This window comes from Carlito syrichta, unplaced genomic scaffold (assembly GCF_000164805.1).
Source record: "Carlito syrichta isolate Samal-C Ts95f unplaced genomic scaffold, Tarsius_syrichta-2.0.1 Scaffold301803, whole genome shotgun sequence".
Lineage (NCBI taxonomy): Eukaryota > Metazoa > Chordata > Mammalia > Primates > Tarsiidae > Carlito > Carlito syrichta.
The window spans coordinates 167,257-181,800 of NW_007245899.1; the positions used below are offsets into that span (position 1 = coordinate 167,257).

General features: G+C 35.6%; 1 protein-coding gene across 1 annotated transcript in view; it reads right to left on the minus strand.

The window, feature by feature from the left end:
* The window catches only part of AGGF1 (angiogenic factor with G-patch and FHA domains 1), a 39,843-nt gene that overhangs the window by 7,197 nt on the left and 18,102 nt on the right, over positions 1–14,544 (minus strand). Inside the window, exons 6-12 of the mRNA XM_008055265.1 lie at positions 12,956–13,286; positions 11,334–11,445; positions 10,946–10,997; positions 7,742–7,843; positions 6,050–6,215; positions 4,630–4,712; positions 856–983 (exon numbers count right to left, since the gene is read on the minus strand). Of these exons, the coding sequence (XP_008053456.1) occupies positions 856–983; positions 4,630–4,712; positions 6,050–6,215; positions 7,742–7,843; positions 10,946–10,997; positions 11,334–11,445; positions 12,956–13,286 (974 nt within the window). The remainder of the gene's footprint in view (positions 1–855; positions 984–4,629; positions 4,713–6,049; positions 6,216–7,741; positions 7,844–10,945; positions 10,998–11,333; positions 11,446–12,955; positions 13,287–14,544) is intronic.

Below are 14,544 nucleotides of genomic sequence, written 5' to 3' on the forward strand. Positions count from 1 at the left end.
GGCCGGGAGCGGCCACTGCACTCCAGTCTGGCGACCGAGTGAGACTCCAACTCAAAAAAATATAATAATAATAATAATAATAATAATATGGGTGCTCACGTATATGCTCAGTAATTTGGGAGGGAATAATGGAATTTTAATATTAGGAGGAAGTGTAAATAGACTCAATGTTTCCATCTTGTCCTAAAACTTTTCCTTTAAAAGTCACCTATCAGAATACGAGAGGAAACCCCCCAAAACCCACGATTATCTTTAGGAGGGCAGGCCCCTTACAGTATAGGCTTACCTGCTGGGTTATGTGCTCTAGGAGCCCATCAACGTCAGTGTACCAGCTAGCATTGTTTTGAGAGGCAGAATTCAGTTTCAGTGAAATTTTGTTTTTGGAGATTCTTTCAACATGTTTGCCTATTTCATGATGGGTGATTTACATGAACAACCTGCCCACACTGAGCTTAGTGTTCAACAGTTTTTGATAAAGAATGGCATGACTCCGGTGCTCTACCCTCCCTATTCACCTGATCTCACTTCGAGCACTTTTTTGTTTCCCTGGGTGAAAAAAGTCCTCAAAGGGAAACATTTTGCTGAGGGTAGAAGTACCAAAAGGTGTTCAAATTGACGAGTTCAAAAACTGTTTTGAGCAGTGGAAAAAGTGTCTCGATAGATGTACTGCATCAAACAGAGAGTACTTTGAAGGTGACTGAAGTTTAAATATTTAAGAATAAATACACATTTTTTTATAAATAAATTCCAGGTTTTTTGGGGTTCTCCCTTGTATATAGCCCTATAAGTCAGACACCCCTATGCATATGATTATGGAATAAAGGAGGTTTCCAGCAATGGTAATTCAATACTTACGAATGAACAGATGCAGGAGCATCATCTCTTTGGAAAATTCCTTCACTTCCAATCTGCTCCCTACGTTTTCCAGCTCTATCCTTGTATTTTGGATTCTTCAATTTCTTTTCATCTTCGTAGTCTGTATTCTTAGTAAACACAAAATATTCATGAGGAAAAGAAAGCTGATAGTAAACATGTAATTTCTGTACATTTGTCACATGTTTCAATGTGGTTTCTATAAACAATTAAAGAAGATAAACTACAATATTTCAAATTATATCACAATATAAATGATAAGAAGATAATGTGGTGAAAATATAGTATATCTTGACTTAATGCTGTGTTTTCATATTGTCATATGAACTACCAATTGTTTGATATTGTTTCTTGGAAGGAAAAATAGAAAAACACTTTAAGGTCAGGTGTGGTGGCACACACTTTGGGAGGCAGCAAAAGGACTGACTGCCTAAACCCAGGGGTTCGAGACCAGCCTGGGCAACTTGGCGAGCTCTCTTTTCTACAATACATCAAAAAAATTCATCAGGTGTGGTGGTTTGCACCTGTAGTTCCAGCTACTTGGAAAGCTGAGTCAGAAGGATCACCTGAACCTTGAAGGTCATGGCTACAGAAGCCATGAGCATGTGCCATGAGCCATGAGCCATGAGCCATGAGCACTTGAGCCTGGGCAACAGAGTGAGACTCCAACTCAAAAAAGAAAGAAAAAGAAAAGCACGTTAAAAAATGAGAAAAAGCCAAATATCTTTTACCCTGGTGATAACAATAGCTTTTTGCTTCAATACAGCTCTATTTAAATGGCTAATCAGTCCCTCAGCAAAAAAACTGCTGAGTAAAGAGTGTGTCAAGCTCCATGCTACGTGACAGAATGTCAGAGGGAAGACACAAAGTCTTCGGCCTGCTACAGTGTGACTGGTTAAACAATAAAGGTATACACAAGATGTGGCATGGCACAAAGAAGAGGTAGTCAATTCAGTTTGGGGCTCAGTGAAGGCTTCCCTTTCCCTTTCTTATTGCTTCCTTATATGTATTTAAGTATGACATTCATCCAGAGAGATGCTAGGGACTGAATAGAAACTCAAGTGAAGTACGGAAGATTTTACTTAATTTTGCTTTTCAACAGAGAAGAAAAACAGAACCACCTACCCTATTGAATTTTTCCCCCAGAAGATAATAAAGAAAATGAGTTAAGTTTTTGAGAGAACATTTTATTCTCTCTTTATATGACTTCTATTTTCCTCCCAAATTGGACTATCTTGACATTTTTTCCATTATGATTTCTCTTCCTTAGCACAATAACAAAAAGTATATAATTTTGCAGAAAAACATGTTATCGTGGCAGCAACTTCTTTTTCCATGTCTCCATGAAATGTAAAAATATTTTAAGACCTACATCCTATACCTAGCTCTATAATTTAGTAGCTAGGGACCCTGAGCTTAAGTTTCTCAAAAGTAACCTGGAAAGACTAACCTGCTGTACAGAATTAAATGGTAACTTTTTAAAAAAGAGTCATTGTGATATTAATAGACAATAAATCATATACTTAAGTTTCAATGAGATACTTTTGAGATTTACATAGCTATTAAATTATCACTAAAAGCAAGATAATAAACATACCCATCTCCCCCAAAAGTGTCCTTGTCTCTCTTTGTAATCCATCCTTCCAGACCTTCCCTCTGTCTCATTCCTCCCTTGTGTCCAAGAGACCACTGATCTGTCACAACACATTTGCTTTCCTAGAAGTTTATATATATGGTGCAGGGCAGTTATCTCATTTTCTTGCTTATAGTTCTCAAGAATAACTCTAGAATGTGCTGGGAATGTAACATCCTGAGATAAGAAAGGACTGACTGAACCGCCCAGCCTCTTTTGCGGTCTTGCCTAGAAAAGGGATGTCCTTCAACACTTCAGTCCAGTGAGTCCATGGCCCTGAGGTATATAATAACACAGGGCAGGTTGCTTTCCAGGGTCCCTCATGTGCTACACAAGTGAGGCACACACAGTTGAAACTTCATCTGCCCAGAAAAGCAGCTTTCTGAGTCTTGAGGGACTGGTTCACAATGAATCCTAGGTTTCTGTTGTCCATTGCTGCTTACCTGTAAGTAATAAACCTGTTTGATGTAACTTCTTGCATGAGTGCATTGTCTTACCAAACTCAGACAAGTTGGAAAACAGGGCACAGCAAACCTGCTCCAAAAGTTCTAGAAGCATGCTGTATATATTCATTCTGTCTGGTTTCTTTCACTCAGTAAAACTGAGATTCATCCAGGTTGTAACCTTTATCAACAGTTTCTGCTTTTTTATTGCTATATAGTATTTCACCATATGGATACACCATTGTTTGTCATATATGATGAACATTTGAGTTTTTACCAGTTTTTGACTATTACAAAAACGAAAGCTATAAATACTTGTTTACTAGTCATTGTATAACAATATGCTTGCATTTCTCTTGGGTAACTATCTTGGAGTGAAATGGCTTAATCATATAATAGGCGTATGTTTAATTGTTTAAGATGCTGACCAAAGCAACTCACCATTTTACATTTCCACTTATACTATATGAGATTTCTAGCTCCTCTACATCACTTCCGACATTTTTATAGTCAGTTGTGTAGTGGTATTTTTATAATAGATGTGTAGCAGTATCTCACTGTGTTTTTAATTTACATTTCCCTAAAGATTGATGATACTGAACATCTTTCCATGCGCTAACTTGCCATCTGTATATTTCTTTGGCAAAGTATCTATTCAAATCTTTTGCCCATTTTTTAACTGAGTTGTTTTCTTACTATTGAGTTTTACAAGTTTTCAAAAATATATTCTAGATTCAAGTCTTCTATCAGATGGATGATTTGTAAATATTTTTCCTAGTCTGTGGCTTGTCTTTACATTCTTTTAATAATTTCTTTGAAAGAGCACAAGTTTCTAATTTTGAGAAAATGCAGACTACCAATTTGTTCTTATGGATTATGCATCTGGTGTTAGAAATCTTCGCCCTTTCCTCTTTGTGTTTTCTAAAAGTTTGAAAGTTGAGGTTTTACATTTCTATCTACGATCCATTTTCAGTTCATTTTTTTATATGGTATAAAGCATAGATCAAGCCCTTTTCTTTGTTTCTGGCATGTGGCCATCCAACTATTCTAGCATCATTTGCTGAAAAAGACCACTCTTTCTCCACCAAACTGCCTTTATATTTTTGCTGAAAACCAGCTATCCACATACATACAGATCTATTTCTGAACTCATTATTTTATTCCATCTATTTGTTTATCTTCATGCCAATACTATAGTCGTAGTCACTGTAGCTTATGAGTCTTGAAATCAGGTAGTATTAAAACTCTAACTATGGCATCTTTTTTCTTTGTTTTTAGAGACAGGGTCTCTTGCTATACTGTCCAGTCTAGAGTATAATGGCTATACCATAGCTCATTCCAGCCTCGAACTCCTGGCCTCAAGTCATTCTTCTGCCTCAGCCTCTGGAGCAGTTGGGATTACTGTGCCCAGCTATGTCAATAGCATCTTAATGCAAGTTTTTTGAAAGCCAGAAATGGATATTCAAATATAGACTGACTGTTAAAATCATTTTTCTACTCCAACCTCAACAGTTTTTAGGTTATAAATACCAGAACAGTCATCTAATAGAAATCAAATAAATCTCAAAATCATACTAAGAAACTCTTTATTTGTATAAAATGTATTCAGCATCTCTAAAGGCATTTTTACTCAAACCTGATATGCAGTTTAACACATGAAACAGTATTTAAAATTCTTACCTGTAAACCATATTTTACTCGTATTTTCTTTAATTCTTTTCTTCTTTCCAACTCCTTTTCCTCCTTGCTTAGTGTTGGACCAACTAAAAGACAAAGAGTAAGTTTAGTTAAAGAAAAAAATCTACTAAATCCGATTTTGTGGAAAATAATACTAATGTTACTTAATTAATAAAAAGCTAATATAGACCACTAGTAACTCATTCCTATTAACCAGAAATTGAAATAAACATTAATATAAAACATCTTGGTTTGTGATGATGTCTTTTGAGCATTTTGGTAACTAAACCTACTTGAGAAGGACACCAAAGATTGTAAGATTACAGTATAGATACCAAAATGAACAATGAACATCTAAATTTTGCAGTATTATTATAATAGAATCTCAAATACAGAAATATTAAATAAATTTCCAAAAGAACACAGGCATGCAAAATGAAAATAAAAGTCACAGAACCCAAGATTCATGTTACTGTGTAACTAATTTTCAAATTAGTATCAGAAAACAAAAAATAAACAATGAACATGCATACTTGGCATTTAGGGGGAAAAACTAATTATGAAAAAAGATTACCTCTTAGTAGTTCAAAGCATCTATTTAAATTTGGAGAGCTTTAGATGAGTGAGTTAAAAGTACAACAGCAATATCCTATAGTGTTCTTTATTATAAAAAATAATGGTACACACAGACAATATACCAACACAAACTATTAATAGAACAGAAGGCATATCAACCAATAACCCTTAATGCCTTGGTCTATTATTTTCTATGCAAATATTGTATGACTTTTTTTGTATCAATAAAAAAGATGCTAAAAGGAAACTAATCTTTATTATATCTGTGTTACAATTATATTTAAAATTATTTATTTTAGTTGACAAATAAAAATTATATATGGTGCACAACATATTTTAGTATTATATATACCGTGAACCAGTTAAATCATGCTAAATAACATATGCATTACCCTACATACTTATCAATTTTGTATGTGTGTGAAAACAAATAAAATCTACTCCCTTAGTAATTTTCAAGTATAATTATTCTTGAAGGACATTTAGCTACCTCCCAGTCTGCTTCAAACGCCTATTACACTATATTAGCAAAAACAGCTGATTATAGGCTCTTTTCTGCTCAGAAAGCAACCTGTTGCTACACATCACACAGATAAACTATCACACAAAAATATCAACTACAATCATAATTATCCTAGGTCTCAAATTTCAAATACATGTCATTTCTTAATCCCATGTAAATGTAAATATATCTTGATCATTATATCAATTAGATGCAAGGCTGACAGCCTTTTACAAATATATCTCAATATGGTATCATATCAATTAGATATGAAGCCAGTAGCTGGCTGATTCTTTTTAAAAGACAGTCAATTAAAGAAAAAACACTCAACAATGTTTCACGTACCAAAAGCTTCATCTTTCTTATCAAGGCGAAGGTGGGCTCTAACCTGCCCTGGTTCACAGCCATCACAGGTATCACTGCCACGGTGAATGTGAAAGGACAACACAGTCTCCCCAATTTTCACTTCATCTCCATGCTCAAGTACATAGGGGTCACATTTAGTTTTCGGCTAGAAGGGAAAAATTTTACAAAACAGAAGTCCAAAACAGTCACATATGGTTATTTTATGTCTTCTGTAAGTAATCCCTGATTATAATTTTTAAAATATTTAAAATGGTTCTCAAAGAAATAGACACACAAGAAGGGGGAGATCAGAGGATTGCCTGATCTCAAGGGTTCAAGATCAGCCTGAGCAACTTGGCAAGATTTCATCTCTACAATAAATCAAAAAACTAGCTGGGCGTGATGGCACATGCCTGTAGTTCCAGCTGCTCGGAATGTTGAAGTGGATCACCTGAGCCCAGCAGGTTGAGGCCGTGGCAGCTATGAGGCTGCCACCACACTCCTGCCTGAGTGACAGAGTGAGATGGATGACCCATAAAAAATGTTTTAACTAGCCGGGCACAGTGGCTCTTGCCTATAATCCCAGCACTTTGAGAGGCAGAGGCAAGAGGACTGTCCTAGCCCAGGGGTACAAGACCACCCTGGGAAACTTGGCAAGACCTCATCTCTACAATAAATCAAAAAAACTAGCCAGGCATGGTGGCGCATGCCTGTGGTTCCAGCTACTTGGAAGACTGAGGTAAAAGGATCACCTGAGCCAAGCAGATCGAGGCTGCGGTGGCTGTGAGTGTGCCACTGCACTCCAGCCTGGGCGACAGAGCAAGACTCCTATTCCAAAAAAATTTTTTATCTAGTAGACAGCTGAACTGAGCAACTTATAATTTGTATCTTATTAAAACCCACTAATCTCCCTATCTCCATACCAAATGCAATCAGAAATGTCTAACTCAAGACTTCAAATAATCTACTACAACAACAAATAATCATAGTCAAAAAGATGAAGGGTTAAGAGAACAGAGTAAGTGCATCACACCTCCCTTTTTTCCTCTACTTTTCTCTTGAAAATTCGATTTTATTTCATTTTTATTCTTATAGACTAAAAATAAGGCCTCCTTCCTCTCCTTCTCTTCCTCCCTTCCTGCCATGTTTTCTTTTTTTTAGTATTACTTTATTTATTTTATTTTATATTTTATTTTGAGAAAGCAGGATTTATTAAAAGGACAGAAAAGCTCCCACAGTGGGAAGGGAGCCAAGGGGGTTGCCCACCAAGTTTTCTTACTCTCTGCCAAGCACTTCACTACATGCTGGAAATATTGGTGTTAACTGAATAAATACAGCTGCTGCCTTCAAGGAGTTTCCAGTTTAGTAACATTTCCATTATGACCATTAATTTCAAAAAAGAGCGTCCTCAGAGTTGCTGTAAGAACATTTACTTTGAGCAACTTTACAATGCATTCATATATAAAAACGAGGAACAGATACATATTAGAGATCAAAACTCAACAGCCAATTATCCACTGACTGTATAGTTTTTTTCCAGCTTTTCTGGGAACTCTCTTCCAAGTAACACATTTTCACTTGACTCTGATCTGAACCAAATGATACCTGTAATGACTCTGGCATTCAGAAATAAAAAGCTCCAGTTCAGCTTTACAAAAATAAGGTGAGGGCAATTAATTCACATGCACTCACCTGAAGAATCTGTTTTCCATTAACAACTGTGCCGTTCTGACTGCCTTGATCCACAAGGACATAACTCTGCAAGTCATGGTCAAAGTAAATTTCTGCGTGAAACTGAGAAAAAGAAACCAAGCAATTATAAAGCACTATACTCTTTTAACTATGGACAATTTCTCTCTGATAGGATGATGTGAACTTGAGCTCTGATCATTTAACATATTATTTTTAATGCTTTTCTTAAAAATATAATTATATGTTTCTGATAGAAATACAGAGGTTATAGAAGGAAAGTGTAATTTCTAATTTCACCTTTAACTTCCTTGAATAATTTAGTGTATGTCCTACCTCTTACTTTTTCAACAGAGTGGAGATTATACTATATACACAATTTGAATTTTTTTCACCTAATAAAAGTATTTGCCTATATCGTTAAACATTATTTATTTATTTACGTATTTATTTTAGAGAGAGGACAGTCTCACTCAGTTTACAGCAGCTTCAACCTCCTGGGCTCAAGCAATCCTCTTGTTTCAACTCCCCAGGTATCCAGGACTATAGGTTTGTGCCATCACACCTCATTAATTTTTTTTTTGTTTTTTTGAGTTGGAGTCTCACTCTGTTGCCAGGCTGGAGTGCAGTGGCACGCTTACGGCCACCACATCCTCGACCTGCTGGGTGATCCTTCTGCCTCAGTCTTCCAAGTAGCTGGAACTACAGGCGTGCACTACCATGCCTGGCTAATTTTTTTATTTTATTATAGAGATGAAGTCTCGCCAAGTTGCCCGGGCTGGTATTGAACCCCTGAGCTCAGGCAATCCTCTCCCCTCAGCCTCCCAAAGTGATGGGATTATAGGCTTGAGCCACCGCACCTGGTCAAATTTTTTTTTTAATTTTGTTAAAATAAGGTCTTGTTATATTGCCCAGGCTAGTCTTGAACTCCTGGTCTCAGGCAATCCTGCTTCAGCCTGCCCAAGTGCTGGGATTACAGGCAAGAGCCAAAATGCTCGGCCTAAAAACTTAGCACAAAATGTGATTTGAAACACTCAAGATCAACTTCTCAAAGACGTTTTCCAGATCTTCAATTCTGAGGTCTAATCATTCCCTCCTTGTTCCACAGCACTTTGTTTATATAAATCCCTTTATTTTGCTTCTTTGGCTTAACATTAAGTCATGAGGTTCATCCAGTTGTTATGTACAGTTATAGTTCATTTACTTTGCTGAATGGTAGTCCACTGTACAAGTATACTACAACCTATCTATTCTTTTGATAATAGACACCAGATGTTTTCTGAGGTTTTACTATTTTTAAAAAGATTGCTAGGCCAGGTTCAGTGGCTCAGTCTGTAAACCCAGCAACTTTGGGAGGCCGAGGTGAGTGGATTGTCTGAGCCCGTGGGTTCGAGACCAGCCCCAGCAACTTGGTGAGACCTAATCTCTACAATAAAATTTTTTAAAAAAATAGCCGGGTGTGACTCCCAACTCAAAAAAAAAAAAGATTGCTATGAACTTTCTTGTATATGCAAATGCTCTGCGTACAAGATGCAAGTGTTTTTCTGGGGTATATACTTAGGAATGAAATTGCTCAATTATAGTATATGCAAGTTTTAAACTGGATATAGACATTGTTTCCTTTTTCTTTTCTTTTTTTTTTTTGAGTTGGAGTCTCACTCTGTCACCCAAACTGGAGTGCTGTGGCCGCTCCCGGCCACCGCAGCCTCGACCTGCTGGGCTCCAGTGATCCTTCCACCTCAGCCTTCCAAGTAACTGGTGTGCACTACCACACCCGGCTCATTTTTTGATTTATTGTAGAGATGAGGTCTCGCCAAGTTGCCCAGGCGGGTCTCGAACCCGTGGGCTCACGCAATCCACTCACCTCAGCCTCCCAAAGGTGCGAGACTACAGGCTGAGCCACCGGGATTACAGGCTCATTGTTTTCGAAGGTGATTGAACCAATTTATATTCCCACCAATAGTAAGAATAGAATTCTTGGTGCTCTATATATCTTAAACCAAAACTTGGTATTGTCAAAATTTTTAATTTTTGCTAGTTCCTAAGAGATGTAATATAAAGTCTTTTCACTATGATTTTTAATTTGCACTGCATTTCCCTGTTTACTACTGAAAACCTTTTCTAATATACTTACTTTTTATATGTGTTTAATATTTTATATTTATTAGCCATTTGGGTTTCTTCCTCTGTGAATTTTCTCTTTAAGTTCTTTGCACTTTTTTTCCAATTGGGTTGTTTAGCATAGTAACGACTGTATCAACAGATTTAAGCAGTTTCATGTCTTTTGATATTACCAAACTATATTATAATATATTAATATATTACAATTATATTATATTCCCAAGAGGAATATTTTCATAAACAGGATGAATGAAAATTGACACCTTGCCTTCATATGTATCTCTTAGGTTACTAGAAAGATTGAATGGTTTTTCATATATTAACTATATTTCCTTTATTATGAATGGTCTATGTATGTAATTTGTTCACTTACCTACTGGTGTCACAGTGGAGTTTGAAAACAAATTTTTATGAGCTTTTAAAATATAAAGGATAAATATTCTGCCATATTTGCTGTGACTGTCCTAGTCTGCCTTTTAAATCTGTCTCTCAACATATATATATATATAGCAAAATTGTTTTGTGATTTAATTTAATTCAAAATTATCTTTGCGATTCTATAATTTTTGTAAACTCAGAAAGTCTAGTATTAATATTTTTTTCTCCAACATTAACATAAATTAAAGAAAAAATTTTTTCATTCACCTGTTGTTATCCACAGTTGTACTTTGTTCATTTTGCTGAATGGTAATCCATTGTATGAATATGCCACAGTAGATTCAGAGTAACCACCTACTAAAGTAGCTTGAATTCACATATAATTCATGTTTGAACTGTCATAAATGTAGTCTATTTATTTCACTCAATAAATATTTGTTAAATGAGTACTACTTTAATATTTAGATTAAATTAATCTATGTTTTCTATTCCTGCTCCAGACTATTAAAAAGTATAATTTAGTTTACTCAAATTGTGATAAGGAATTGTTGTTTTCTCAAGCACTGGAATCCTGCATTGTCTTCATTATCATTACTACACTGAATATTAACTTTACTATTAAATGAGAAAAACCCTAAGCTTTCTACTGTAATGATGATTTTAAAAATTATATATAGGGAGCGATACATGAGAAATCAAAGAACTTACCTTACTGACACCAACTTCAGGGATTCGGAGAGTATGTTCCATATCTTTTTCTCTGCAGAGTTAAGTAAAGTGTCTTAAATAATTTTTGAAACATATAAGTGCACCACTTAGAATGACATGGTAAGAATTTTTTGAAACACAATGTTAAAATTCAAGTCGATTATAGTTAATCTCCTGGTTATAGACTACTCAGTTTCCTCACTGCTGCTCTAGATTTCCTATGCTTTCACACAGTAATTACTTGTCCACATAACCTTTTTTTCTTCAGATGGTGCTTTCTTTGGGTAGAGATTTTTACATTTGTATCCACAGCACATAGAACAATGCTTAGTGAACAAAACATGCTCAATAAATGAAAGAATGATATAATAATATTAACCATATTTACCTTCCAATTGTAGCAGGATTTACAGCTGTAATGATGAAGAGTGATCCTGTCTGTAATACTGGTGATCTAATAACAATTACTCTAATACACGGGGGCCAAATTTTTTCCTCATCTGCCAAGGAAAAAAGTGAGTAAATATTAGCTTAAATGCCATAAAAAAGAACTGCATAGGTGACATCTGTAAAATAAAAATATATTGACCAAAAATCTTAATTCTATCTAAAACTTCTTAAATTCTGCTATATGATATATATAGCAATGAGTAAGGATTAACAGCTATTAGGATTAACAATTACTAATTTAAAGTGATCAATATAAAGGTATGCAGCATATTTAACATCTATCACAGTCATAAAATAATCAACTCTTTCTTTTTTAAGGTCTTGGAATTTGAAAATATCCCAAATACTTTTATATTATTTTATGTTAAAAAAAATTGAGCCCACTTTTTTTTTTAACAGCGCAAGAGAAATTCCATTGAGAACAAAAGAACAAAATAGGCTCATATACTAAACAGTTGTCCCTAGGTATCTGTGGGGGACTTGGTTCCAGGATCTCTCCTCATATACCAAAATCCAAGGATGCTCAAGTCCCTGATATAAAATGGGGTAGTAATTGCATATAGCCTATGCATATCCTTACATATACTTAAAATCATCTCTAGTTACTTACAATATCTAATACAATATAAATGCTAAATAGTTGTTATATTTTATTATTTAGGAAGTAATGACAATTTTCAATACAAACACAGCCATCCTTTTTTCCTGAGTATTTTCAATCTGAAGTTGGCTAAATTCATGAATGCAGAACCCATGGATATGGGAAATCAACTGTAATATAAAATTCTGAGTTTGAAGGCCAGGCACAGTGGTACGTATCTGAAACCCTAGCACTTGGGGAGGCCAAGGCGGGAGGATTGCTTGAGGCCAGGAGTTTGAGCAGCCTAGGCAACACAGCGAGACCTCATCTCTACAAAAAAATCAAAAAATTAGCCAGATGTGGTGGTACATGCCTATAGTCCCAGCTACTCAGGAGGCTGAGAAAAAAGGATAGCCTGAGCCCAGGAGGTCAAGGCTGCAGTGAGCCATGATCATGCCACTGTACTCCAACCTGAGCAGCAGAGTGAGATCCCTGACTCAAACAACAACAACAAAAACAAACAAATAAAACTCTGTGTTTTAAATATGTATCTTTATATCTTCAAGTAAAAAAAAATTAGATTTACCATAATACCTAGGCGACTGAATTCCAGAACCACACTTTAAAGGCAACTTGTTTTCCACCTCAATCACAAAAATAGACCTCAAATACCTAACCCTAAAATAGCCTTAATAAATACTTTTAGAACTGAATGTAGGTAACTTGGTTTTATGTTCTATTCATTAGAACATTCAACACAGTGAAACTTTCTGAAGGTCCAAGTATTAGTCATTTATTCACATCCTACTCTCTAAAAATAACCAAGTGGTAGACCACATGATTTTCAATAATGTCATCAAAATAATCAGTTTACTTTTGGTAGATGTACTATGAGTCATTAACATTTTTAATTGTTTTAGTCTTTTACAATGACCAGACTGTGTTATTTATGTAAAATTAAATGATGATTATTTACTCACCTTCATCCTCAGAATCTTCAGCAGTTACACCGCCTTCACTGGTAACGTCTTCATCATAACTATCCTCAGTCTGAGAGTCTGTAATTTCACCTTCTTCTGGCTCACTATCAGTCTCTATGATATTTTCATCTTTAAATGAAGTTGAATTTGAGATGTTTTCATTAAGATGAGATTCTATAGTATTTCCACTAACTGGAACAGTGAGTTTTGGAGGACTATTTTTGTGATGAATGTCTAATTTGGCCTTCTTTCTCATATTTGCAAAATGTGTTCCCTCATTGCAGCTTACATGTTCAACACTGAAGGCTTTTTGATCTTCTGAACTCAAATCCTAGGTAAGTAAGTGGAACAGGGAAGAACAGTCTTAAACATCACTGTCTTATAACATTACAACAAGTTTCAATGAACTACTGAGAATATATGTACAGTAAAATAACAAGAGTTATCATCTGTACCCCTTCTTCTTTTCATGTTCCCTTTCTTGGTTAATGACATTACCATCCTCTTGCCATCAACATTAAAAATCTTATAGTAACCTTTGACATCCCCTTAACTACCACACAGAATCAATTACAAAGTGCTATAGACTCAATCTACAATTTATCCCAATCTGTTCTCCCACCTAGTTTCAATGTTCTAACATTCCTAGTCCAGGCCCTCATCACATATTACCTAGATCATGGGATAGCCAAGACCAATGCTGTCTGATAAAAATTAAATATAAGCCATATTTGTACTTTTAAATTTTCAAGTAGCCACATTTTAAAAGTCAAATTATTAATGAGATAGTTTACATGTGTTTCTTGGACTAAGTCTTCAAAATCCAGAGTATATTTGACACTTACCAGCACATGTCAATTTGCACTAACAATGCTTCAAATGCTCCAACAGACATACATAGCTAGGGACTACCTTACTGGACAGTGTAGGCCTAGAGAATACATCTACTCTAAATGTTCTTTTTAAACTCTTGGGTCAATTAGCAAGTGAATACAAACACAGAATTGGCTTTACTTACAGTATGAATTTAAAGATCCAAAATTGTAGTTGTGCTAAAATTTTAGTACACTCTTTGAAGTTAGTTCTTGATAACATGTATTAAGTTTTGCATACAAATTAGTTATATCTTTTATTACAAAATTTCAACTCAACTAGCACAGTCCTTTATTATTAACTTATTGTACATGTATAACTGGCATGTCTTATGATCAATCAGCAAATCTATTTTTTTTTTTTTTGAGTTGGAGTGTCACTCTGTCGCCCAGACTGGAGTGCAGTGGCCGCTCCCAGCCACCGCAGCCTCGACCTGCTGGGTTCCGGTGATCCTTCCGCCTCAGTCTTCCAAGTAGCTGGAACTACAGGCACGCACTACCACGCCCGGCTGATTTTTTGATTTATTGTAGAGATGAAGTCTCGCTGCCCAGGCGGGTCTTGAACCCACGGGCTCAGGCAATCCACTCACCTCAGCCTCCCAAAGGCGCGGGATTACAGGCTGAGCTACCGAGCCCGGCTAGCAAATCTATTTTTTAACTGACAAGTAAAATTGATGTATTTTTATCATGCATAACATGAGGTTTTGAAATATGTGT